General features: G+C 38.5%; 2 protein-coding genes across 8 annotated transcripts; both read right to left on the bottom strand.

Annotated features, from left to right (window-relative positions):
* Positions 1–1,299: 1,299 nt before the first annotated feature.
* Positions 1,300–2,812, bottom strand: lg7h15orf61 (linkage group 7 C15orf61 homolog). The gene is made up of 3 exons (XM_086298782.1): positions 2,682–2,812; positions 2,064–2,347; positions 1,300–1,967 (listed from the first exon to the last, which is right to left on the bottom strand). The coding sequence occupies exons 1-3, from the start codon at positions 2,810–2,812 to the stop codon at positions 1,840–1,842; spliced, it is 543 nt and encodes a 180-aa protein (XP_086154908.1). The 3' UTR covers positions 1,300–1,839.
* A 1,687-nt stretch (positions 2,813–4,499) lies between these two features.
* Positions 4,500–26,466, bottom strand: iqch (IQ motif containing H). Of its 7 annotated transcripts, none has more exons than XM_086298776.1 (20): positions 26,144–26,465; positions 25,943–26,038; positions 25,746–25,837; positions 25,540–25,615; positions 24,548–24,649; positions 22,659–22,761; positions 21,832–21,974; positions 21,193–21,726; positions 19,197–19,263; positions 18,231–18,314; positions 17,969–18,150; positions 16,817–17,089; positions 16,503–16,718; positions 10,986–11,106; positions 10,455–10,741; positions 7,371–7,529; positions 5,959–6,081; positions 5,796–5,844; positions 5,617–5,678; positions 4,500–4,739 (listed from the first exon to the last, which is right to left on the bottom strand). In XM_086298776.1, exons 1-19 carry the CDS (start codon positions 26,192–26,194, stop codon positions 5,647–5,649), a joined length of 2,790 nt encoding a protein of 929 aa, XP_086154902.1. In that variant the 5' UTR covers positions 26,195–26,465; the 3' UTR covers positions 4,500–4,739; positions 5,617–5,646. The 7 variants fall into 7 exon arrangements, with proteins under 7 accessions (XP_086154902.1, XP_086154900.1, XP_086154903.1 ...); XM_086298772.1 differs by lacking the exon at positions 5,796–5,844 and adding an exon at positions 4,935–5,043 and having other exon boundaries at positions 4,501–4,739; positions 26,144–26,463; XM_086298773.1 differs by lacking the exon at positions 5,796–5,844 and adding an exon at positions 4,935–5,043 and having other exon boundaries at positions 4,502–4,739; positions 16,503–16,691; positions 26,144–26,460.
* Between the last annotated feature and the right edge of the window lie 150 nt (positions 26,467–26,616).

Raw genomic sequence — 26,616 nt, 5'->3', positions numbered from 1 at the left:
TTGTCAACCTGCCTCTCAGAGGGAGGGGAACTCTGCAGCTGGGGTAAGTGTGCCCTGTCAGCAAAGCACATTACCAGAAATCAAAGGCCAGAGAAGGCCCGAAGGAAGGGATGTAGATGTCTCTCTACAAAGGCCACACTTTGGTAATTAAAACCTATTTTCTCAGACCTGTTGTATCACTGGTTTTTCTCTAACACTATTGACTATCTGTTGAGTGGAGGGTGATCACTAATTTAACTTTAAATAAATGAGCTGTGGCCATTTAGATTCCTGTACCTGTCACACAAAATTAAGCAAAAGACATCAAATAAATTATGTCACTTCATATCACTTACATCAAGTCTTGAAGGAAACATCTGACAAACTTAAGCTATGTTTTTTCAACAGGCGACATTGAGAAGCTTCTCGTTTCCAACGCGTGTAAGTACAAGTGCCATAAAAACCAAACATTATATCATCTCCTTTCTGCCATTCTCAATAATTTGATTTCATAATGTCTCCTCTCCTTTTGCAATAAAACCAAGATGAAAAATCTCCATCGCTCCATACTTCAGTCTATTCTTGAGGTATTCTTAAGCTTTCTGCTAAAGAATAATATAGTACAAGAACTGAACTTCAACTTTAAATATTTAATAGTACTTAAACACAACTGAATCTATGCAGTCCAAGAAGCGCATCTCAGGGGTCCAGGCCTACCCTGGAAACTCAGAGTCCCTTAAGTTGAATTCTAGCGATACACTTACTCTAAGTGAACTAGGTCATACAATTTGGTAAACACCTGTCTCTCACTGATAAGTTATAGCAGTGCAAACTCAGTATAATCATTCGTTCATGGTAGTTTAGTCTTTCTGCAGCATTTGTGGTACCCAGCATGACTGAGGACGACACCGAACAGGTGAGGCTATGCAGGTCAGACTTTGGGAAGTACCCAAACCAGATAGTTTTAAAGCACGAGTCTACTTGGAAATGACAAAACAAATGGGAAAATGTTAAAGATCTTGTGTGCCCACAGTCAACTGTTCTAGACCGTGGTGAGATTGCTGATCCACTTCTGTAACTGATTGTCTCCTGTTTTGCTTCTGCAATCTTTGACAGATATTTTTGCACATTTATAAGTGCAGCTACATTTCTCTGTTAGTGTACAATGTTTGTCTGGTTATAATTGTGCATAGCTTTTTTTCCTTGGAAAAAAAAGCAAACTTGAGCAGAATGACCCCATGTGAAAGTTGGTTGCTCGTCCAGTCAATATGATGTGCCACTCAGCTAGAGCACTACTGACATGACGGTAAAGGGGACCTGTTATGTTCACTTCCAGCTCCATGTTTTTATTCTTGCTTGACTCATGCTTAAAAATAATCCATATCACAATCTGATTGCAAAGCTCCCTGACAGGACAGGATTTTGAAAAATTGATTTTAAAAAATCCATATTTTTCTTATGCTCTGCCTTGGGACACTTTTTTTACTATCTGAAATAAGCAGTTTTCTCTCTGGTTCCCCTTCTGATTGGCTGCTCAGATCTGATCAGTGGGTAGGGCTTCTTTGCTCACACTCACATGTATGTGCCTGAGATCAAACTAAGCCAACAGTAGCAAAAATGCAACTTAGTGTTCAGAGCAGTCTGACTTCAAAGCATTCATTCACAGGGATTGCTTGAATGTAAGATGACCTCACTATTAAACTCTGTATAACAGGAGCGTCGATAATTAAAATAGCATATAGGACCAAAAGCAAAGAAAAAAAACACAAAGGCTCCTCTTTAATGGTTTCAAAAATACAGCAGCTTGGTAGATAATATCCTCCTGAAAACACATTCAAGTTACTTTGTTTCCTCTTCACTTCAGTACTGTGCACCTTCCTCCTCTTTGTAGGCAAAATAGACTGTAACAGGTCCGACACTCGTCTGTACTGTTTCTGATGCTCCCACCACCATCCAGCAGCCAATGCCATAGGCCAAACAAGGGATACCTGCAGTTTAAAGGGACACTGAATATATGGACTCTGTTGTATTGGAAATAAAATACAAGTATGTAACAATGACAGCAACGTGGAAGAAATACTGACCCAGATTAATAACTTTTAACATGGTGAAAAATCTGTCTTCAAAATCCAGCTTCTGAGGAGGCGCTTTAGTGCAGTGATATTTAATAAAGGGGAAACATCCCGTTCTCAGAATGTGGTAGTTGGATCCCTGAACTCTCCAATTAAAGTTTGACATTCCAAACTGGTCATTGTGGACGGAGCTGTAGCGGACACAGTATGAAGTCCACGGAGGAAGTCTGCGCTGCTGCAGGTGACAGGTTAACACCTCCGAAGCAGCTGGCCGCGGACCTGTCCTGCCTAACGTGCTAGGAAACAGAGCGATCTTCAGAAAGAGGCTGTGGGTCTTCTTCAAAAACTCCTTCATGGTTTTAAAGATTCGTATTTTAGCATTCGGACTGCAGAAGGACACGCCTATAACTAGCCACACTTGGAATATACCAACGTTTTAAGAGTGAAAATACCAAGTTGTAACACATCAAAGCAGCAGCTGACATGAGATATGCTAAAGCTAGCAAGAAAACTCCCGTACGATTTGCGAGCTTAAATCCTCAGACCATGTCTGAGATGTTCCAACACTGACCTATACACCTGACGTGTCTCTGTAGAAATGCTGAATTCGCACACATGTATCTAAACCACCTGTGAGAAGAAGAGCAGCTTTCATCTGGTTGGTTTTCTGTTTCTGTTGTGCTTCTTGCGTCTGACCTCGTACCGCGGTTTAACTCATCCGGCTGGAAACGCGTCTCTCCGAACCCGTTCCTCTTTAACATAATTAACTTCAGTCTGGTATTTATTTATATCAAGTACTCGCCGGTTCATTCAATATAGGACTTATATCCTTTATAAGAATTTATAGACTGCCACGTGTTCAACAACCCTGTAAAACGACTAAACGTAAAGTTATTTTGTTCTTTATACTTCTACCGTTATTTACCACAAAAAAATAAGCATGAAAACGACAAATGTATGTTCCAGCTACCAAAAGACCTCTTCAAAATTAACCACCACTGACCCGAGTGCCAATAGGCTAATAAGTGTTTTTGTTGGTTCCATGACCACACCACCTACTCCTTTAAAATCCACTTAAAACCACCACAGCAACTGCTGAAGCATTTCCACGGTTCAGTGAACTGCTGTAGATCAGGACCATGGACAGCAGTCTATAAACTACGTGGTAATTAAACACCGCAAATAAGCCATAATATATACATATACACATATGCTATATTTAATACATGCGCTCATCATTTTTGTTTCTTTTATTATTTACTCGTATTTTGAAAATGTTTTTAAGAACCTCTTTAAGAACAGACATTTTAATTTATCTTTGGCTATAAATTTTGTGGTATGTGATGTGATTTTTGTTACATGTAATAAAATACCCCCCCCCCCCCCCCAAAAAAAAAATAAATAAATAAATAAAAAATAAATAAATAAACATGTTTGTTTTTTTTTAATTTGCGTTTTCGTTCATGTTATTTGAATATATCTTTGCCTGTCTTCCTTTTAGCATTTCAGTCGTTTGTGCAGCACTTACCTGCAGGAAGGGGGCCATATAATAAAGCTTGATTGATTCATTGATTGACCGTAATTTGTCAGGGTGATTGGTAATGCCTTAACAACTTCACAAACCAACCGAAATCCCATCTGCATGCTTTATAAATGATTTGCTAAATAATTTAGGTCCAATTCTGTGTGAAATGCAAATAGATAATAATTAAGTGATGTGAAAATAAATTACAGATGTATTTGTCCCAGATGTTTTCAGTGTCTTAAAATATTATTTCTGAAGTCAAATATGTGAAAATAATGCACACATTCAAATGTAATTCTAGTCTCTGGATTTAAAGGTGTAACAGAGCCACTGGGGTGCTCAATCCTCCATAAGAATTAGTCCTGTGAAGTTTTTCCATTATCACATGTTGTCTTTTTTGCAATACAACTGTCTATTTGAACAGAGGGGGGTAAAGCATGACTATGAGTGCTTTTTCCTGGAAATCTAAAATTTTATGTGCTTTAAAAAATGTACATCAAGTAAGGCTCTTGGATAAAATTAACATATATAAATCCTTGATACAAATTACAAAATAAAAATTAAGTACGATTTAAATGTTTTTTTGCAATCTCAAATCCACGAATACACGCATCGTCTCTACTTAGAAAGCTTAGAAAGTCAACGTTCACAGTCCAGTGAGGACCAGACTGAAACACTGTCATGTCACCATATGAGGCGAGTTGTTTGAAATTGTCAGCTTCCAGATGAGGACTTTGACAATCAAACTAGTTGACTCTAATCTAATTTAATAAAAATCAACCACAGTAGTGCATGGCCCAATTTGTACAGAAGAAAGGTATTCTGGGAGATCCTAGTGTGTATTGTGACACCAAACGCATATATATATATATATATATATATATATATATATATATATATATACCAGAAGCATTTGACTTGGCAGAAGAAGCATACATTGCTATATACACACATTTGACTTCTTTTTATGTACACACTTTTTGATTTACACATGGAAAGTCCTTCAATCATCTTCAGAGTAGACATATTTAGTTATATTTAGTGATTTTGGAAAAGCAAGTCAGCAACACTGATAATGGAACTATCTAAGATGCAGGTTTAGCCTCCCGTTGAAGCTTGTTCTGAGTCATCTGCAGTATATCTTCTATTTCCTTAATCACCTCCTTCAAGTAAAGCAGACAGAAAAGGAAGCAAACTTAGAGTATTACCTATTATTATTCCATAAAATCATCAACATTAACTTGAAAATATATTCTTATTAGGATATTTATGAGTAGTGATCATGCTTTCAGTTTCACTGATACACAAGTTTCATGACAAATAGATGAGGAGAGATTATTAACTCATTAACATGGTACCATGAAATTGGTTTCTCCTTGGCTTTTAGGGATTGATATTTCCTGATGAATGACTGACAGATGCCGAGCAAAGGTCGCGAGAGCTCTCTGGAGATCCTCTGAGACTGTTCTATTAACGACACCACAAACAAACGAGTTTACTAATGATCCCCAAGTCGCCAGCTAAGAAACAATCACCTTGTTCATCTGATAGTGGTGGTTAAATGAAACTTTCAGCAGACAACATCTTCGCTCTTTAGGGGGATGAGCACAGCTTGATTTAACTGTTACAGCATTGTGGAAGCGAAAGGATTTGTGTGATAAATATGTTAAATAACCCTCTGCTTAACAACTTTTAGAGTTTGTAGCATTACCAAAGCTAGAGGTGGCATCTTAATCCTCTGAAAGAATTGATTTTACTCTTAGCCATGTGAAGTCTTTCACCTAATCGCCTATTATCTTCTTTGGAAAGTGATCGCCTATTTGAACAGAGGAGAGTAAGGCTCCATCTCCCGGGGATGAGCCTCAAATTTTATACACATATATGCAGCAAAAAAACAAAAATCTTATTCTCTTCCACATTATGTTTGTCCATATTTCTGACTTAAAATAATAAAAGATCAGCTTATGGTTTGTCTATAAAGAAAGAAAGTTCATAACTCATGTTTTCTTGTATGGATCTGGTGTAGTAAGACATACTTACATCATTCCAATACTGCTTCGCTTACTGCTGTCAAAAAAAGCGAAAACTGTGCCTTGCTTTGTCTGAAACGCAAGCAACAAAAAACAGAGAAAAATAAAGCTTCATCATTGTATAGCAAAGAGTACTAACTATTAGTGCATTTCAACCCTGCTTTAAATCTAAGCTCTTTAAATTCACACCTTTTCTGTATGTTGCCCTCCCTCCATATGCTGTTGTACTCATTAAAACCTGAAAACAGACTCTGATGTGTAAAATCTGTGCAGTTTCCCTTTGTATTAACCATATAACAGGAACAGTGGAAATGATGATAGAAAAGCGTGCCGATCAATTCTGAATTGTTACCTTTTTGTTAAATCTTATGCCATGGGCCTTGCACATCATAAGGAACACCTTATTGTATAACATGGAAAGGTCAGAGTGAAATAAGTGGTTCCCAATAACTGCACAAAGATTTCCAACTGGAGCCTGGACAAAAAAAAATAGACAGAGAGAAAGAAAGAAAAAAGAAAACAGCAGAAGATGTGAGTGATGACTATTTGTCAATTAATTCATTGAATCCAATAATTTAAAGTTTGATTATATTTGGCAGCTAAGTATGGTGGTGGTGTGTGAAATAGATAGAGCAGAAATGGCTAAACCCCAGACATGTCCTTAGGGTCACTGCTGAATTTGTGTGTGTGATTAGTGAACGTGATGAGTACGGGGCACATGTGGTAAACTGTTGGGCCTTTCTTAATTAACTGCAGGGAGGAACAATTAATGCTTAGAAGACATGCCAAACACAAGATGAGCTTAATTGTACGACACCAATCAAAGAAACTACAGGTTGGGAACTGCAGATTTTTTTCATTCAATCTAAGATCAAAGCATTAGTGAATCCACAAAAGGAATACTCACTGCACACAACATTCTGTATCACCGTAATAGAGGGATTCTGTTTGCATGTGTCATAAGTAACACCAGAGAGGTTGATTACTTAAAAGTGGCAGGGCTTAGGAGGATAAAAATGTTCCTGCTTCTCAGCCACCTTTGGGAGACTTAAAGAGTAGGCCTAAGCCCCCGTGAGCTCAGGAGATAGCCCATAACTTGCTGTGAAGGGTGTGTGTTTGCAGTTGTCAGATGCAGGGCCCTCACACAACAATAAAAGCGTCCAACTGGGATTTAATTGTGTTTGTAATATGCAGGGCCTTAATGACGGCCAGCGCCGAAGCCATTAACCACTGCAGTGGCTCAACTGCTGTACTGAAGCACCAGGCCACCAACTAAATGAATGTTTGATAAAATAATACAAGTCGCAGATCAACAAGCGTAAACTCGGGCATACTGCTAATAAAAGAACTCTATTGTTTAAGGCCTGGCACCAGGTTGATGAGGTGTTCAAGCATGCATACACATGCATAATGAAAATGGTATGAATTATTAATGTGTTGATTATTTAGGCTCATCTATCAAAATGATAATGAATTCAGCACCTAAACACCAATTGAGCTCGGTGCATAATTACAGTATTTAGTTGTATTTAACAATAATGAAGAGCAAAACGTTGATCTATCTTTGTGATTACTGAAAGGCTACGAATAGCCTCCATAGTCTCAGGCTGCTTTTTTGTTGCAGAAACTACGTGACGGCATCATTTGATTTAAGAAGAAAAAGAAAAAAGTGTGAATTTAAATTATAGCATCTAAACTCAACACACTGATAGGTGAGTAAAGACATAATTTAAACTGCAAATATAAGCAAATATAAGACGGTACTTTGGGCACGATCTGGTGTTCACAGCATTTCTCGCTGATTGGCATTGGCGCTTCTAAACAGCCTGTGCGGCAATTCAGCGTTCCTCCAGTCATCATCAGAAGCATCTGGGTCATGGCCAGCTGGTTACTGTATGTGATGTCCAGATCAACAGCCCACACCTGCAAACAAGACGTCGTGAACTCTGTGTCATGGAGAGAAGACAAAACTCTATAGACTTAATCATTTCAATTTAATCACAAAAAAAATGGAACATCAAAGTATTTCATCCCCGGACCTTACAAAGCGAAGAGTTAGCACCTCTTAATCCTTACAGTGTTACTCATGTTAAGAGGCAAACATAAGGAAAACACAGGCATGGTGAGTGTTTGACTGATTTAGGTAATTCAGTTCTGACATGTGCACAAAGTAGATCCTTCCCTGTGTATTTGAATTCGGGCAGCCCTGGGCATGTTTGGCTCAAGTCTGATGAGAAGTAAAGTTCAGTTATGTATGGTAAATGGCATCATTATAAGTATATTAAGGGGTCAGGTATGGTCGTAGCCCTCCGCTTAAACAGGGCTAATTTTCCCAATAATAACCTAATAGCTCTGCCCTTTCTTCAAAAGTGACAAATAAATCACCAGTGAAGGAGTTGTTAATAACTAAGTGGCAGTTGGCTGCCTCCTTTAGCCATTCCTATTTGTCAAAGTAAACGCTCCTGCCACCGAATGCAAATTGCTGCCTGTCTGAACCCGCAGTCTCGGTAACCCGAGTACTTTATCTCCACCAGCACATGGACATCTGACCATACGCAGTAATTATCTTAAATGCTTCACTGTGTTTTATATGAAATTTGAATATATTGTAAAGCATATTGCACAGTCTGCTTCTATAACAATTGTTTTTGGGACCGATTAGTGCGACAGCGTGTAAAAAACAATTCCGGAGAGATACCTGAAAATGTGAGATGTTTGGAAAACTTGAAAAGATTGGCACAAGCGGGAAAACTGGAAAATGTGTGACATGTTTATCTGAAAAATTTGTTTTTAAAATGTTATAGAGACAAAAATAGCTTTTTCCTGATTTGACATAATCTGATTTATAGGGCAGAAGTTACGCAGTTTTGGTTAGTAACCTTTTCTTCCCAATAAGAAAATGCCCAAACTTATGATTTATAAACTGCAGAAACAAGTATGAAAATTTCACGAGGTACATAAAAACGTCAAAAAGAAAAAGTACAGTATGTGGATACAAAGTTAAAAAAAATTCAAGGTGGGAAACACTTTAGCAGAACTGAGTGAGCTTTTCTGTAGGTGGTACTTTAGCTACCTGTGGGCAGATTCACGTCTCTATATATCAGGTTGATACCTGGGCCTGAGTGATGGACACACTTCACCAAGCCATTCACTCAACTCACTAAAACTCATACACCCCTGTCCCATTGTTGCTCTTAACAAAGCTGTGGGAAATGTAAGCCTGGATTGTACCTGTTTTCTATTGCCTTGCATTTTCATTAAAAGCCCCGATGCTGCAGCTGGGGCCCCACCGTTCCACAATGTGAGGAAAGACTGCAAGGGCAAACATATGTGACCCACTTCTTCCCATCAAATAAAGTAGGCAGCTTTTAGCAACAGGTTTGAATCTAAATTGATGTTTAAACCCAGACAGGTTTGCCCATGTGGCTCTCTTCCATCTAAGCTTTGTGTGTGTGGGGAGATGGTTAAAAATCTGTCATTAATGTTCCTGCCTCTATTGAAGCACACGCTGTTTTATAGTCTATTCTTAATTATGCTGTCAGTGAGTCCCTTTCAATTTCAGGTCAACATTGAAGATGAAAATTAATTTTAAGCCTGTCATTATTTCATTCTAAACAGGTAAAGGAAAAAGGGCCTGATTCTGTCCCGAATACATTTAAGAAATTTCTGCTTTTAGTGTCACCATTTTGTCACTGAAATGACAGTTTAATTTGACTAAATAAAATCACAGGATGTAAGAAAGTACTGCAAGTTGGTTTTTTACCCTAAAATAAATACAGCATGGTAGAGTCCACAGTCTGTGCAAAGCCTACTGACAAAAACATTCCTGGCTGGATTTCTAAATCTTCAAAGAAAGAAAAAATGCTGATAATCTAAAACAAAATCGGACATTTGAGGTTATAGGATGCAAATTGCAACACTGCTTTGCTTACATTGTACATTACATCTAATCCAGAAGATACTACCCTCTAGTGGCAAGTGTGCTCTTTCTCCAACTCCGGCATATCTATTATGAATATAAACAAAAGAAGGAAAGTCGGAAAAGTGCAGGGACGATATTTTTTGAACTGTTCTGAATAAAAATCCATCATAAATAACTAGAGGACAAATTGTATTCTGCTACTGGTGTTCTTTCATGTTTTTTAATGAAAGAAGGGGAAAGAAGATAGTGTCCTTCTTTCTTCTTTGTGCTTTTGTAAAACCTGTAAAATTCCACAGTATTTTATAGACTACATTACATACAAAGCATTTCATCATACAGCTCCAAATCAATAGGCAGTCAGTCAAGCCACATGTTAGGAGCAGAGGTTAAAGCATCATAAACCAGTCCATTTCAAATATCATAAATCAAAGTGCTTTCAGCAAAACTTAATCCTGACAAATGAAATAAGACTTCCATGCTGCCTGGCTATAATAGCGAGATACATTTCAGCCGACTGCTGCAGGTAGGGGTTAAACACTGACAGGGTATCCCCCCACCCGAAGCTGCCAAATCACTTTGGAATGACCTATTGTCTGAAAGATAGGTGCCTCTGAAATTCTCAGTATTGTAAGGTTAAAGGGCAAGCCTTAAATGGTGGAATCAGTGTATCGACACAATAAGACTTGACAGTTTATTAGATGGCCTTGTGACACATTTGCTCCCAGTGCCCACAGTTTGCCTTATCTTTTTTTTTAGATCCCAGGGGACTAATATGGGCGGCACCTAACTGCTCCTATGGATCCAGCCTAAAAATTGATCTTTTCCACCAATACGTTGAAATAAAAGCATTTGCAGAATGTGTTGTAACACCTTAGATCATATCTATTATGATAGATAAGCTAAGATCTTCTCTGTTTGTGTCTCACCTTCTTCTCCATGGTGTTATGGTCCAGAAAGCTAACGAGATCCACAGAGACATAACCTACGATACGCCGCTGCAGGCAGGCCCGGCCTACACGGGTGCAGATGGAGTGCAAAGTTTCTGGGTGTACAGAGCTCTGAGGAACAATGGAGCCTATAGCTTCAAGTTTACAACCACCATGGAGTTGGTCTCCACAAGAGAACATGGTCACTTCACCCCCTGGCTCCAGCAGCAGATCTACTGTCAGACAGGTGACACTGTTTGAAGGGGGGTAGGCCTCCACCACACCTCCTGGGAACATAGCAGAGCAGATAAATGGCTCTAGTACCCTCAACAAAACACAGCCTAACAGTAATACAGGACCTGAACTCTCCTAGCAGCTGTTTAGCAATCACAGAAAGTTACATGAAAATTATTGAATTTCGCATTTCACAAAGGCAACACCTGTGAAGCAGGAACGACATAGGAAATCCATATTACATGCTGCTATATTTGCAAGTGAAAAGCATTCAGTGCCTGACAATAGATATCTAACCTTGCCTGAGGAAGGTCTTCAGGAAGCAGGCCCAGTTGGGATAGCAGGAGGTTTTAGCAGGCTGGGCATAATGGGTCAGCCATTCTGGGATCTCATCTAAATATCTGAGCAGCACAGTCTCCTACAGAAAGAAAGTGCATACATTAAGCATCTACTGAATATTGTGCAAATTTTAGGAGTTTTTGTATCAATTCAATGCAAAATAATAAGTTTCAGTTACTTCATTATTATTAAAGCTTTGTATGTGTTGACCATATTATTGGAAGCACATTGTGTTTGACTCCAGTGACTGCTTGTTGTCCCCCAGACCTTGGGTGGCTGCTTCAATTTCTGTGCAAGTGTCTGATGGATATTGCGGGAGGGTCCATCTGTGAGTGACAGCCTATTATCAGAAGGCCTCAGGAGTCTAATGGCTTTAACTCACAGCCTCCAAGCAGCTGCCCTCAATAACAACTCTCTCCACTGGGCAGTTGATGAATACGTAAGCTAACCCCATCTATCTGGGGATCAATCAGGGCTTGACTGAGATCGATATCACTCTTGTTTCTGTAACTAGGAAATGCCATAATGGTTACACCACTTAATTATGCTGTTAATTTCTAACTTTTGTTTTAGGTTTCCCTGAAACAGTTTGACAACAACAAGTACAACTCTCTTCTTATAAGGCTATGATGGCTATATTTAAAATACAATGCCCTGACTAAACCCTCTGTAGCCAGTATGACAACAACAACAACAATGCTGTACGTGTGGCGCCAACAGAGAAGAATTTAATTTTTTTCATACACAATAAAACATGAAAAACATTTTTAAGAGATGACTAAATTATAAGTAGAAATAATATCTTTCTTCTGTCCTCATACTATCAAGATCATTACTTTGTTTTGAGTGCACGCTGTTGGGCTTCACTGGAGACAGGACCAGAGATTATACTGTTGATATTCCAGTCATGTAACAGCCATCATCATATTCAAGTACTGTAAGAGGCGAGGTCAAATGCTACACAGTGATTCCCCCTATACAAACCATAAAGCACACAATGGTGCGGCAAAAAGTGTAAGGGAACGGTTGTCATTCTCAACGGAAGAGCAAACTCACCCCGGGACTTTGCCTATGCAGTTCACAGAAACAGCAGGACAGTAAGAAAAGAAAGAGAGGTATTTTGCAATAAATTATTTGGACTTAAACTGCGTATAGTACCCTGTGATAGGATTCAGCCTTTGCTTGGTGTCCACATAAAGCCAAGCAATCTGGTCATAAATAAAATAGATGTTGCCCTGGCTCTTTGATTGCCATTTCACCTCTCCACTACATAGCACAACAACTGAGATACTACAGTGAACAGGTCTCAGGAACAGGAAGATATAATCAGGCTACTTATATATTTCGCATGAATATTTGCTTTACTTCAACCTCATCCTTGGATTTCTTGTACAAACTGAGGCAAAATTTCTTTGCATAAACATTGTAAATAAATACTTAGGATTGTCTTTGCAATGAAAAAAACAAAACTAATATATATATATATATATATATATATATATATATATATATATATATATATATATATATATATATATATATATATATATATATATACACACACATATACATATATATATATATACATATATATATATACACATATATATACATATATACACACACACATATATATATATATATATACATATATAAATATAGACTAAAGGAAATATTTTAAATTCCTAAATTCAGGCTAATTATATTAAGGCAAAACATTACATATTTAAACTCCTCCATGCAAGCACAGACTGCACAATATTTAGACATAGAACATCTGTATTAAATGTCCCTCTACCTCTTCAGTGGTAGTGATTATCAAATGACCCATTTCGCTGACAAACTTAACCTAAATAAGGTGTTGCTCAAGATCTGTTTGTACACAGCATGACAAAAAGAAATACTCCATCTGTTGACGCTATTAGGTGTAATTTTTACCCTCTTGTGCCTAATGATCCATATGCAAGCTGTGTGAGCGCTTAAGTGTGTGTATGGCCCCCTTCGGGCATTGCAAGGCTGCAGATCTACATGTCTTTAACCTCTCTCTGTGTAAATGCTAAAAGAGGCCTGGGGGCTTTCTGCAGGCTAAAACATTGTGCTGGAAGCTGTGGGCCTCACAATATTTTGAGAAACACACGCTTTCTAAGACCTGTGCAAAAGCTCCTATAGTAAGGATGAACCCCCCCCCCCCCCACACACACACACACACACACACACACACACACACACACACACACACACACCACCACCACCCATCCATTCTCCTTTTTGTATCATTTTAGGCTATCCTTTTGCATAGCCAGAAGGGTTCTGAATGTTAATATTATTTTGAACGAGCACATGGTATCATCTGACTCAAGCTTTCTCATATGGAGCCCGTCAGAGCAAGCAATAATTAAGAAAAAAGGGCCAGTCACACTCATTTATCCCCCATCTACTTTTATAGTGAATATAATGGGACTTTAACTAAACTATGACACATATGATAATATACACTTTAATAATCCCTTTGATATTTATTGGTAAACAATTATTGGTGAAAGCTGATAAATTATGGATTAGTATTATAATGCTTAATTTGATCATTTGTATTTGATTAATAATTTATTAAAACTACTGTTTTCGTAAAGCTTGCGAAATATTCTGGAGTGTATTCACTAGCTGTCATTACGAGTGCAGTTAGATCTATTGTTTTTCAGCAAAGTGCTCTATTAATGAGCGTCATTTCTCAAAATGTATGAAGAAGGTTAAACATTCATGATAGTTTTTGCTGTGTGAAGAAGATAACGATTAGATACATTAATATAACATATTAATATGCTCGGATCTACTCAACAATACTGTTTTATGATCTTTCAGCACAAAGAGCCAGATTGCACTCTTCTGTATAAAGCATTTCAACAGAAGGTCAGTATGATTCACATCCAAGTGGCTAACAGATTTTAGGAGAAAACAATATCGTAAGAAAAACATCATGCAATGAAGAGCACAGGATGTGGGCTTTGCTTTGATTAAAAGAGCAAGGTGTAGAATAAAGGCCAGTTAAAGTGTTGTGTCCATATGGCCCAGAAGCCCCGAGGCTGTCGGCCTACACTGGGGGCCTCGGCACTCTTCCCTCTCCATGGGACCCCAGCTGGTGAAAGAAACCCCATTTACTTCCCTGTGCTGCTTCAGCCACCATTATGGACCTTGGCTGTGGCTCAGCCACTCTCTGCCATAATTAACAGCACCAAAGCCACAACAATTACAGCCCCGCACCACACATACACTCTGAATTAAAGAATGAGCTAATAGGAACAAAAACAGAGGGAGCCACAAGAACCTTGAGATGACTGCTATTCTTCCGAATGGAATAAAAAGTAAAATTGTTGTGCTCCAAGCCCACAATCATTAGCCTGTAATTAGTTTACACAGTGCTCCCAGTTAAATGGCAAAATACGGTAATTAACACATGACAGAAAATCAAAGGCTACTTTGTAAGCATATGAGAAATAAGAGCCAGGGGCTCAGGCGCTGTGTACAGATTGCATTTGTTGTAAATGAATGGTTTACCATTGATTAAATACATTTTATTTGTTCTAAATAGATCCAAGATGAAACCAGGATTTATATTTTCAGGAAAAACAAATGAATTCTTGCAACATCGCATTTGCAATTTAGACTTTATTTTACAGAGAGCTCAGATCCATCTAATGAGTGTAACAGATGTAAAAAGCTCAGTATAGCAAATATTAATGTAACTTGTATTTAAACTATTCAGTTCTGTTCTATACAAAGTTACTGATACAGTGACAATTCACAGCAGCCATCACAAAGAACTTTACATGCTAAGGTAACAACTAAGGCGAAAACCTCACTCAAGCTGCAGAGTAAAAGTATCAAAATACACATTACTTTGGGAAAGCCTTGAATCTCCCCCCATTTCTTTAAATTTCGTTTTAAAGGATGTATTTTCTCCTAATTTCCTAAGTGATCTTGAGCAATATTTCTCTAGACTTTTTGAAGTTTTTCTTTGGTTGCTTCTTCCCTTATTTTCAGTCCAGTCCTTGCAACTGGCCATCTTCAGAAGAATATTTTTTTCTTACTTTTTTTTGTTGAGCCACACAACAAGCAACTCAGCAAAGTATCAATTGTAAATTGTATCTTTAGGAACTTTGTTACTAGCTGCTGTCACATAAACACAATTTGCTTCCAATTCTTTAACCGAATCTACAAAAAATGACATAAAATTAAAAAAAAACTATCTGCAGCACATGAACAGCAGATGAAAGTCCTTAAGAAATATGAGAAAATCCAATAAAGACCTGAGCCAGGGACTGAGAGATACATTTGACACTTTAGTTGATCTATTTGCTGTCCCATTAGAAATGATCCCAGTGGAAAGGTTGCTGCCAAGAAGCGATTCTTAAGAAAGAAAAATTACACAAGTACTAGACTGAAAATCAGTGGCAACAGGTCTTAAAAAGCAGTGAACCAAATTTGAAGATTTTGGTTTAAATCGCTGTTAGTATGGACGGAGGAGGTCAGGATCCACCATCTGTAAAAGCTGATTTGCAACATCCAAAGAAGAGCTTCAAGAAGCCTATTGCAACAAAGTCTTCCTAAAGGTGGTGATACCAAATGTTGACTTTCAATGTTGTTAGAATGGTATAAACTCTGTTTATGCCTTATATACTGTATTTATTTGTATGTATGTAGACATTTCAATAAGTCACTGCACTTGTTTTCTTAGGAAAATATAAAAATGAGGGGGTGACTCAAGAGTTTTGCACAGTACTATACGGATAGGCAACAGTATGTTAAATACACTATGTGTACCGTGATTTGTTACTGTTGGATGAGTTAAAGCACTCTAGGTTATGTGTGTGTTTCAGGATATATCTATATGTATAAAATATGTATAAAATTAAAAAATGTCATCTATTGATTTACTGTTCTGAGGCTCCTGGGATGACGTTTAAAATACTGTACTAAGGGAATCAGCATTGCCACTGACCCCAGGGTGAAAAATGACATCTCTTTGACCCTAATGTGACATACACTTTTGTTCCTTCAGTGACAGAAGTGAATCTAACCCTTTTTTGGGGCTCTCTCTTCTTCTGAACACCTGGGCACAGTCTGGACTTTAATATCCAGTCGCTACTGTAGTGTTATCTGTTAACTATTTAGTTGTTACCATGTTAACTTAAAGTGGGAGATTCCTCATGGGTGCTGTAATAATAATCGCAATAAACTTTATTTGTATTGTGTTTTTGCAAAACCACTGCTTTGGAGAGAGCCATAAAAACAGGATATAATAGTAAAAAAAACATAAATTTGGTGAGATGTAATAAGGAAAAGTAATCAAAAAAGAAAAACAGAAACTCCAAATTCAAACTCATTTAATAAAACATTGCATAAAATTGAGTGTAAAATTATGCTCAAAAATTTTAAGTCACAGGAAGATTGACATAATGCTCTGAGTCACATCTTTACCTGAATGCATTTTGGGTTCCACAGCTCCGGACCGTAACGATGATACTCCTGCAGAGCCCACTTATAGCAACTAAGATGGCATGTATCACAATATGCTGTACCGTGGCTGCCATCCTCTGAGTCAATCTTGAAGAGCCAGCGCTGCACATCAGTGTTTTGAGTCATAAGCTCTGCCAGTGTTTCATGAAGCTTGACCAAGATTGAAAAATGTGCAAACTAAATTAACACAAACATTAGGAGGGAAAATGTATTATGTTTTCATCTGTTACTGAGCAGTGATGAAGGACTGTGTAATGCAGTATTTGGTGTCTGACCTGGTTTAGCGAGTAGATGTCTCCTTGACCAGGTGGCACATCGACCTCTGCCCCCACAAAAATTCTCCTCCCTCCAGATTTGGTGCTGTAGTGTTGAGCAATAGCAGGTTCTGGACCCAGGATTGGTAGCCCTAACTCATCAGCTACCGCCAGGTCATCCACGTGGGCAATTCCACCCACAATATAGGCATGCTTCCCCTGGATCAGGTTTCTGATGTGCTTCAGGGTTTGTGGACTGTACTTCAGAAGTGTAGACAGGCACATGTTATGGGTCTGGAAGAGAAGAGGGGAGGACGATTTTCAAAGCGGAGCGTTTTCACTGTCTCTTCCAAGGGTTGTTTCTTGACCTGATTTATCACTGTGTACACAAAACAGATCTATTATTGAAATAGCCAGCAGGGTTTTGACCTCTCCTGTATTCTAGCAGGTTGAATTGATAAAAGCTGCCTGTGGGAGGCCTCCCCTATCCTTCACATCTTTAATGTGTGCTCCCAATGAGCTCCTTGGGAATACAACTAATTACTTCACATCTGTATTTATTTGATCCACATGGAATTATCCCTTCTGTCACTGGCAGAATGCGCTGCCAGCCATGGGTAGCAGTGATTCATCTCAGCAACACGTCTGGCACAGTTTAACAACAAAACAGCAGGAAAATCAATAAAAAGAATGAAGAAGACCATGTCATGTTGCACATTCAATCTAGCGCAAAACGATGGAATAAGATGGATAGAATGGCTGGATGTGCAAAGATAAATATAGCAACAGCTTCACTTTTATAGCAGTGAGATACTCAGAACTATTAAAAATACAGCCTTTAAATGTAATGATGAGTTAATTAAACCACCCACTATGGAATTTAATCATCTGCTGAACAACATCTGAAAACACCCTCAGTTAAATTCAGTAAAACTTGCAAAATATGTAGAGTTTTGGTTTGACAAGTAGAAAGAAAGATGAAAAAATGTTAGACAGAGTGTAGCGCTATAACAACAACCTCCTTTGGTACCCTCTAGAGGATAATTTATAAACTACAAACGCTTGTGGCATCTATAAATATATAGTAAGCAGATTTCTGTGCTCAAAAGGCACATTGTTATCATGTTAATACTTAAAAGTTGCAAGTAAATTGGTGAATACTGTCATCCTTACTGGGAAATAATCTACAGCCTCAGGTGTGAGGATGATGTAGCGTCTCACGGAGGATGAGGCTCGAGCGGTCCTGGTATCAGCCCCATCTGTGGCTCCATCACACTTCAGGAGGCTGGTGTAATAGTCCAAGATGTCGTTTCCCAGATGCTGGGGACATATGTAGATCACCTCCACATTTTCATCTACAATTACACAAAGAGTGTTTTACAAATGGCATGTTTACAGATATGAACAATAAAAAAACGTAAGCTGTGCAGCTTACCTCTAATATCACACAACCTGCTCATTTGGATGTTCTGTAGGATGTCAAAGCCTCTCAAGTTCAGTCGTTTCCTCTGAGAGTATCCTGTCAGAAAAATGTTATATGTTATCTAACAGTTTAAAAATCTGTAGCTCTGTACAACTACTGATAATGCGTGTGTTACTAGACTTGGGGATGAGGGACTTAAGTCTAATCACACTGTAGTGCAATCCGATGATTAATTTAGCTTAATAACTAGCAGGTGCTGTGCCTGTCGCATGCTGGGAGTCCTGCTGCACCATGTCCAGCCACCACTGAACTACATTCAGTGATACCGCCAGGATTTTAGCCCATGTATGTCTGGATTTCTGCCTGAGAGAGAATCCTCAACTGAATCAAGGTAATTAAATGATTGGATTCATGCTAATTAACAACAATGGGGTTCAACTTTCTAATTATCCTTGCTCACACAGCACTCTCTGTAGTCACCCCAAGTGCAAATAAAGCATTCCATCTGCTAGTAATTAGGCTTAATAATTTTAGACAATCGCTCAATGATTTACAATGCACATGCCTGATTACTGTCTAAATGTGGATGCTGCAGTGAAATTAGAACAAGAACCGATCCTAGATTGCACTCTGTGTTTAGTGTGAAAAACACAGCAGCGATTCCTCTTTTGTGTCTTTTTTTTCTGCCTTTTTTTTGCGCAGCAATAAAATAAGACCTTTGTGCCGCTTGTAAATATTCACCATAATGGCTTTTCATTTGCTTAATCTACAAATTAAATGGCGATTGAGACTAAATTGTTCAGTTCCCTGGCATGGGGACTGTCATCATCCTGTGAGTGCTTTCCTGCAGAGAGTCATTTGAACGAGACAGAGTGCCTGCACCAGGGCCACAGACTGGGGCAGCAGAGTGGTGAGACCGGGGGTGACTGCTGCTAGATCAGATGTGCTTGTGTGTGTGCAGCAGGCAAAGAAAGCTACCTAATGAAGGGATGTGGATAATGGTCCTCTTGAAGGACTGGATGCGTTTCCAGTTGGCTGCCAGATGCTGGGGACGGAAAAAAGGAGCGATCAGAGATGGGATCGCCAGAGCGTATGCACACACACACATACACACACAAATCATCATATCATTGCATAGCTAAAACACATCAAGCCAATCTCTCTCTGGGCTCACAGAAGCAAACCAAGCATAAAATACCACCGTAATTAAATTAAGCGTTTACTTTAGGAACATCTTCTCACAATTAATTCAATCAGCAAGGTACATGATGCTACTGCCAGGGGAAGATTAGCAGGCTTAATTACCAGGGTATGAATGCTTTAAGAGTGAGAACATACATTTAGTGCATGTATACACACACAGTAATGGTAAAACTAAATGAGGTTTTAGGCACTAATTAATATTATGTCAGCGCTCTAGAAGATGTTCAGCCAGATGACACAGAGACATGACATCTACAAGAAAAGGGAAAAGGATTACAGAATATTACGTATGTAGAACAATTGAACTGTCACAGCAGTCTTTTAAATAGAAACACTGTTTTATTTCCCATGTCTAAGATTACAAGTTAACGTAGTTAAGTATACGTCATGCATTCTGCCATGTTAAGGAGATGTTAAAATATTTGGAGATACTGAACATAAACTTTGGGAAGCCTGCCTGGAAGTCTTCAATGAAGAAAATCAGTCTTTTCAGCCTAATAAATAAAAAAACAAACTTGTTTTTAACTGCAGTTCTGGTGTAGATTATATGTACCGTCACTCTTTTGCATCTCTTAAATTATGCCAGTGCGATTAGAACATGTTTACTGTTTATTTACACGTTAAAATTCACAGTAACATATTATTTTTGAATGAAGAAAAAGTCCCTTTCCAGTATGTGGGCAATATATAAAACACATTCTCTGAACAATATTTGATTTTCTTCACCTAAATCTGCCTTGTAGCTTACTGAAAAACGCAGAAGCCATGACTATGTAAATATATTTTATTTCATACTAGTGGAATAAGATTCATTAGTTGTTCATTAGATCAGGATTGATACTTAATAGCACAAATCATGCTCACTTGCTAAAAAGTGTGGCATTTTTAAAAGCAGAAAGATATATTTTTTAATATTTCCTAAATTAATCTAAGGTTGTAAAAAACTGGTAAACAGGTAAAAGTGCTACAGACACTGTAGAGAGCTGTCCTATCTTATAAGAATATCAATCCTCTCTGGGGTGAAGAGAAGTAGCCTTGTGCTTGATCGACAAAGAACACAATTGATGTGGCACTGAGAAAATACATAATCAATTTTTTTCATTAAATCAGATGTTGAGTATCAGAAGAGAGAGAGGGGAAACCTTTCCCTTTTAGAGATCAAATAACTAACAAATGCCAAAACACGTATTTCATTTTTATAACATTTCATCATATGTGTAGTAATTATTACTTGAAGTGTAACAGACAATCAGCTGATTGTCCCTAGGCTTTGTAGCCTTCATTACCACTGTTTCTGCTTCTGTCTTCTTTTACAGTGTGGCTATACTTATATTTATTGTCTTCATCCCGTCCACTTTTCCATTGTCTTTTTGTTTTCTCCTTAAACTTTACTAAAATGTGTATATCTGGGTTTGTTTCTTTAAATCTCACACTGTAAGTACTAGAGAAATGCATTTTTTACCACTGTAAACAATTGTCTATAACACTGCATCTTAGCATAGCATTACATGGCTTCTGTCCAAATTTCTAAAATTGTCTTGGTGTTCTAGAAATGACCATGTGCCTTAAAAATGCTTGTAAAATACAGAACATTTATACTAAACAGAATCACAATGTGCAACCTTATTTTAATGAAAAGGAATCCATTTACAGTCAAAGGACAAATATCAATGGATTCATTGGATTTGGAGAAATTGAGAGAATAGTCAAGAAAACAGGTACCAGAGCATTATTAGGTAAAAGAGAGATGGAAGCGAGAAAGTAGCATCACCTGTGCTCGGCTGCGGCTGTTTTCCAGCTGACTAAAACGCCGAGCCTGCAGGGCCTTCCTGACACGGCACAGCTGAGCGTGCATCAACCATGAGATGGCAATGGTGCCCGCCGCCCACTTGCGGCGACAGTGGCACAAGTAGGCTGTCCGGGCTAAGTAGCGCCTCCAGGAGGACTGGATGTGGATGGCAGCGGCCTCGATGCCTCCCTCTCCCTTGTAGCGCTGACCTGGGTGCGAGATGAGTTCTGAAACCTCCTCCCAGTTTTCTAGCACTGAGAGGACAGGCATCGCTGAAGGAGCCTTACTCCAACCACTATCCCAAACATGGCTCAGCTCCACCAGGCGCTCTCCACCCACTTTGGCTAAAGGCACAGCAAACTCCCTGAGCAGTTTTTGCAGGGCCTCTAGAACATCAACCACACTGCTCCAGCACAAGACAAAACACTGCTTGAAATGACAGAAGTCTGCAGCCATTGGGTCGACCTGTCCACTTCTGATTGTAAAAAGGTACCTGGGGATATCTACAGGCAGGCTCTAAAGAGGAAACAAGTGAGAGACACCCAGCTTAGTTATTAATAACAGTGTTACAATTCATGAAAATGTTGGTTTTTAGCACCTACTATTTTTGAATTAGTGTACCTGAGGACTTCTAGGAACCATGCTCTTGGAAGTTGTGGCGAAAGCTGGTGTCTCAGTGGGTGTGCAGTCTTTGTCTGCTCTTAAATAAGTGGATTCAGCTTTTGTTTTACATACTGGCTGTTCGTGGCACGTGGACTTTGAATCTATCAGGGCAAAATTCACAGAAAGACCCAGATACATTTTAAAAGTGATCAGAAGTCAAATCAAGCATCAGCTATCTCTTCAAGAACAGAGTCATTGAGATATTTAACCTAAAATCATGAAAGAAAAACTAAAACAGCTAGAAGGATGAGACAAAAAACATAATAGCTTTGGCAAAGCTGATGGACTTTTATCCAGATTCTTAAAAGTTTGGTATTCTAAAAAGTAGAACTTTTAGCAAAGATAAATGACATTTTCCATAAAAGACATTTTTTAATATTCCCTAAATAATAAATTCAAGGTTAATGTAAAAAGCAGACAGAAACAGGAAAAACTGCTACAGACTCTGTAGAGCGCTGTCCCATCTTTGAAAAATATCAATCTTCTCTGGGATAAAGAGATGCAGCCTTGTAGTCGATCGACACAGAACACAAATTTGGATGTGGCACTGTCCTCGTTCATCCTCTCCCAGGATTAAGAAAATATATATAATAGTATCTAAACTTAATACTACTAACTTAATATAAAAATTTATATGATTTGGAGTTTGACACTATAGAGTATTGTGGAATTACTGACTTGATCAAAGTTTCCGCAAACATTAAGCAAACACAGAATGTCAAAAGATGTTTGTCTGGAGTATAAAAGATGAGGAGATGGTGTAGGGGTGGTGAAATGCTGCTAACCTGTCCAAAAGTCTTCTTTGGGAACTACCAGGATGTGATGGCCCTTTGATTCAGCTCCTTGAAGATTCACCACAGAGCCAGAGATTATCCTGTCACCTTTTGCCTGAACAGAAGATTTTCGCAACATCAGTGACTGCACATCAGATGTAAACACAACCAACAAAACGCTGCCTGACATTACCTGCTACTGTCCACATTAAAACCCATCTGTCCCATTAGACATGAAAACATTTTCTAGGGGAATAAGTATAAACAAGCGGTTCAGGATAGCATGCTTTATCAGAAACAACAGGTTTGCTGCATTCATTAAGAATTTAGAAAAGTGCCACTGGCAATAGGACCTTCGCTGTAACTCACTGTCAATCATAGTTATTCAAATCTGTTAACCTTAAACATTTTAATTCATAACACTGGATTACAATAAAAATAAAACAAGATTTATTGGCCTAATTTCAGTATGAATTTGTTGTGACTACATTTAAACATTTCACAACTCATAAAACAGAAAGTTTGTGCTCCTCCAGATTTGTCACCTAATGTCCTTTCTTTTGTTCTTCTCAGACCACTGAGCTCTTTGACAGACCACAGGTAGCAGCCAGGTGCAGTGAGATTCTCCCCTCAAAGGCACACATCTGTTTCAGATGAGGTTGGGAAAAAGGTGGCACCCTTTGTAAAATTGCTAAAATGCAAACGCTCATTGCCTGGCATGGGTATGGAGAGAAGAAGAGCTGGCCTGAGTTGCAGGAGATGGTAGCAGGCAGAGAGCCAGTGGTTAGCAGTTGGGGAAGCTACGGCTGTCTTATTGGCATGCTGGACCAGGTATCCACTTCTGTCTTGAGACAGCTGTAAACCAGTAGCCCATAGCACAGCAATCAGGCGCCTGTTACTTTAGAAGAATGCTGATGTGCTGCAATCTGCTGCTTTCCGCTTTCTGCAGCCAGCAATTCCATCTCTCCTATATCAGAGTGACAGTCTTGGCCTATGTTTCTTGTGTCAGGTAGAGATTCCCAAAAACATATCAGAAAAGTGTGTAAAATAGATCTAAAACTAATGCCGACCTTTGCAAAGATTAATTTGTTTGCTGTGACAAGTGCTGGATGTCATCCCTAAGCCAAGTGACCTTTACGTCACAGACTGTCTGAACATGAGACTTGAGGCATCTATTAATACAGAACACTACCATCACTCTTCACTCCAGCACACACTGTCTATTGGAAGGATTAGAGAGTAAGTATTGGGGAAAAGAACAATGATATCTAATTCACCACAGGTGCAGCAGAAACTTTTCTCACTGTACAAAGCAAATACCCGGAGGAAATAATTATTATTTCATGATTAAACTCTGACAAAACTATGATTATAGCCGAGATTTCATGCAGTGAATGGTGTTCTTTCCAGCGGTAAGACTGAAATGCCCCATGAAAACATTTCAAATATAATTAGAAAACATTGAGCCTGATGTCTGCAACAAATGAAAAGTCGAAATTCTCTTTTGTGGTTCCGTTTTACAAAGCCACTGCAAATTATCTGTCAGCTACTTTGTGTAGAGTATTCAATCCGACAAACTGTAGCACATAATTTTTGGAGAAAAAAACAACTATCGACATAATAAACAGATTCAAAGGCTCCAGAGAAAAGTTGACTAAAGTGGCAAGTTCACAGGGTTTATTTTAGACCCACCTGTGATAAATAATACATCACAATAAGAATAACTGGATTAAGAGTTGTTTATGTTATAACATTATGTATATGATCAGTAAATGTAATACCATGTTTATACTTCATTTGAAAGACCCTATGGCTTTCTGTAAGGTGTAGTTTCTAAAGAAATCATGCATGATAGCAAACTACAACTACAGGTTATTCTACATTTATGGAATATTACTTACCTCATTTGCTCTCTTCCTGTGAGTATCAGTAAGCAATTTCCCAGATTTCTGATGCCTAATGGATCTTTTGTTTGGCAAACACATGTTCAATGCTAACTTGTCCTGAAACAGAGAAAGGAAAAGAAATCAGAAATTGTAATAGAAGATGCACTCTCATTAGTCTATTCATTAGGTATACCTCATCAGTACCAGGTTGAACCCCCTTTTGAATCATAGCTGCCTTAATTCATCATGGCACAAGTTTCATCAAGGGGCTGCAAACATTCCTCAGAGACTTTGACAGCATCACGCCACTAATACAGATCTGTTGCATCCCAGAGGTGCTCTGTTTAAGATCATGTGACTGTTGAGACCATTTGAGTACAGTGAACTCATTGTCATGTTCAAGAAACCACTTTGAGGTGAACAATCTTTGTGACATGGTGCATAATCCTGCTGGAAGCAGCCATCTGAAGATGGTTACACTGTAACCGTAAAGTGATGGATCAACTCAAAGGAGTCTGGCTATTCTCCTCTGATCCAGAGAACTGTCGCTCACTGTATATTTTCTCTCTTTCAGACAATCCTCTGTATACCTTATAGAGATGGTTGTGCAGGAAAATCCCAGTAAACTAGCAATTTGTGAAATACTCAGAACAGACCGCCTGGCGCCAACAATGCTACGTCCAGAGATCATCTTGCCCATTCTGACGCTCAGTTTGAATTTCAGCAGGTGATTTTGTACATTCCTAAATGCACCAAGTTGCTGCCGTGTGATTGGGCTATTGATATTTGCATTGACATGCTGTTAATGCAAACAGGTGTACCTAATAATTTTTCCAATGAGCGTGTAAATAGTTAGGATTTTTGCTAAACAAAAAAGGTATCAATCCTTGCCCGCTTTTACCTTCCCTATCGTATTGCACGTGTTTAGCTTGTACACACCCTCATTAATTGAAAAAAGGTCATTTATTATCCTTTTTTAAAGTTTCTGAATGCACATAATAATCTACCTGTTCCCCTGCTGGAGCTCCTGGAAGGTTTTCTCTCTGTTTCTTCACATCTGAGATTTTCTCCAGACAAGGAGTCCTGTGTAAAGACTTTCTTTCAGACTCACAATCCCAATTAACCAGAATTCACAACAATTCTAAACATATTTAATCAAATTTGCAAAAAGGTAATGGTTGAGCAAAATATTCCCACTAAAAATACTACTTACCATTTAGAAATAGTCTTTTTTTGTAAATCTTCAATGGGAGGAAGAACCAGCTGCTGCTTATTCACTGTTTTCAAACAATCCTCTGCATGTTTCTACAGACAGTCAAAAACTTATTAACTGTCGGTTCTTACGTGTACTATGTTTCACTTAAGTCTCTTTATTTAATATAAATGCTACTGTGCGTGAAGATTTCTCACCCTGATGTTCAGGGCCTGAGTGTTCAGTGTTGTCCTCCCCTCACTGACAGTCACTTTCTCAAGACTAGGTTTGAGTTGTCTTAAATCGTCTTCCACCTGCAATACAGTCATAAAATGTAAATACTCCAGAAAATGACCTAAAAACAGCATACACGAGTTTGATGATTTAGCGAAAGGCAAGATAAGTCAAGGAAACTTTACCCGAACCGAAACAGCTCCCGACTTGTCTTCCTTTTTAACCACTTCGGACATTTTTTTTCATCATTATTTATGGGTTTGTAACTGAAATATATATAGCACAATGGCGAACTGTACTAGTTACCCCAATGACTTTTCTACAGTCATTGAGTTACCCACTGTTAGCGAAACAATTAGCTTGTCACCAGTGAAAGTTTCTGATTCGGTACACGTAACCTTGACGACGAGACACCGTGCAGCTCATTTCTTCCTGGAGTTTGACAGTCAGGCATATAAGGGTCACGTCTAAGTAAATAATTGTTTATCCCAATGCTCCAATCCCATTGCCACATAACCATGGCCTTTACTTTAATCACCTTCTAAAACATATCAGCTGATGTTAGATTTGTTCACAGTGTCCCTCCACTTCACATAAACGCAGAGTGCAATTTTTTGATTTTGCTTTTTAAATAATTATCATTATCATCATTATTATT

Source organism: Aulonocara sp. 'chitande type north' Nkhata Bay, linkage group LG7, assembly GCF_057382095.1.
Source record: "Aulonocara sp. 'chitande type north' Nkhata Bay isolate Kocher_YH1m ecotype deep benthic linkage group LG7, A_spYH_male_GT1.1, whole genome shotgun sequence".
In the NCBI taxonomy this organism is placed as follows: Eukaryota; Metazoa; Chordata; class Actinopteri; order Cichliformes; family Cichlidae; genus Aulonocara; species Aulonocara sp. 'chitande type north' Nkhata Bay.
The sequence above is the reverse complement of the archived record's forward strand: the minus strand, read 5'-3'. Positions and strand labels throughout refer to the sequence as shown.

Coding starts and splice junctions, on each gene's coding strand:
- lg7h15orf61 (XM_086298782.1), bottom strand. CDS start 2,812: ATGTTAAAGAGGAACGGGTTCGGAGAGACGCGTTTCCAGCCGGATGAG. Junction 2,348..2,681: donor AGCTGCTCTTCTTCTCACAG/GTGGTTTAGATA, acceptor TCTGTTTCCTAG/CACGTTAGGCAGGACAGGTC. Junction 1,968..2,063: donor GTTAAAAGTTATTAATCTGG/GTCAGTATTTCT, acceptor TTTAAACTGCAG/GTATCCCTTGTTTGGCCTAT.
- iqch (XM_086298772.1), bottom strand. CDS start 26,194: ATGTCCGAAGTGGTTAAAAAGGAAGACAAGTCGGGAGCTGTTTCGGTT. Junction 25,616..25,745: donor AAAAAGACTATTTCTAAATG/GTAAGTAGTATT, acceptor GTCTTTACACAG/GACTCCTTGTCTGGAGAAAA. Junction 21,727..21,831: donor TGGTTCCTAGAAGTCCTCAG/GTACACTAATTC, acceptor TTTCCTCTTTAG/AGCCTGCCTGTAGATATCCC.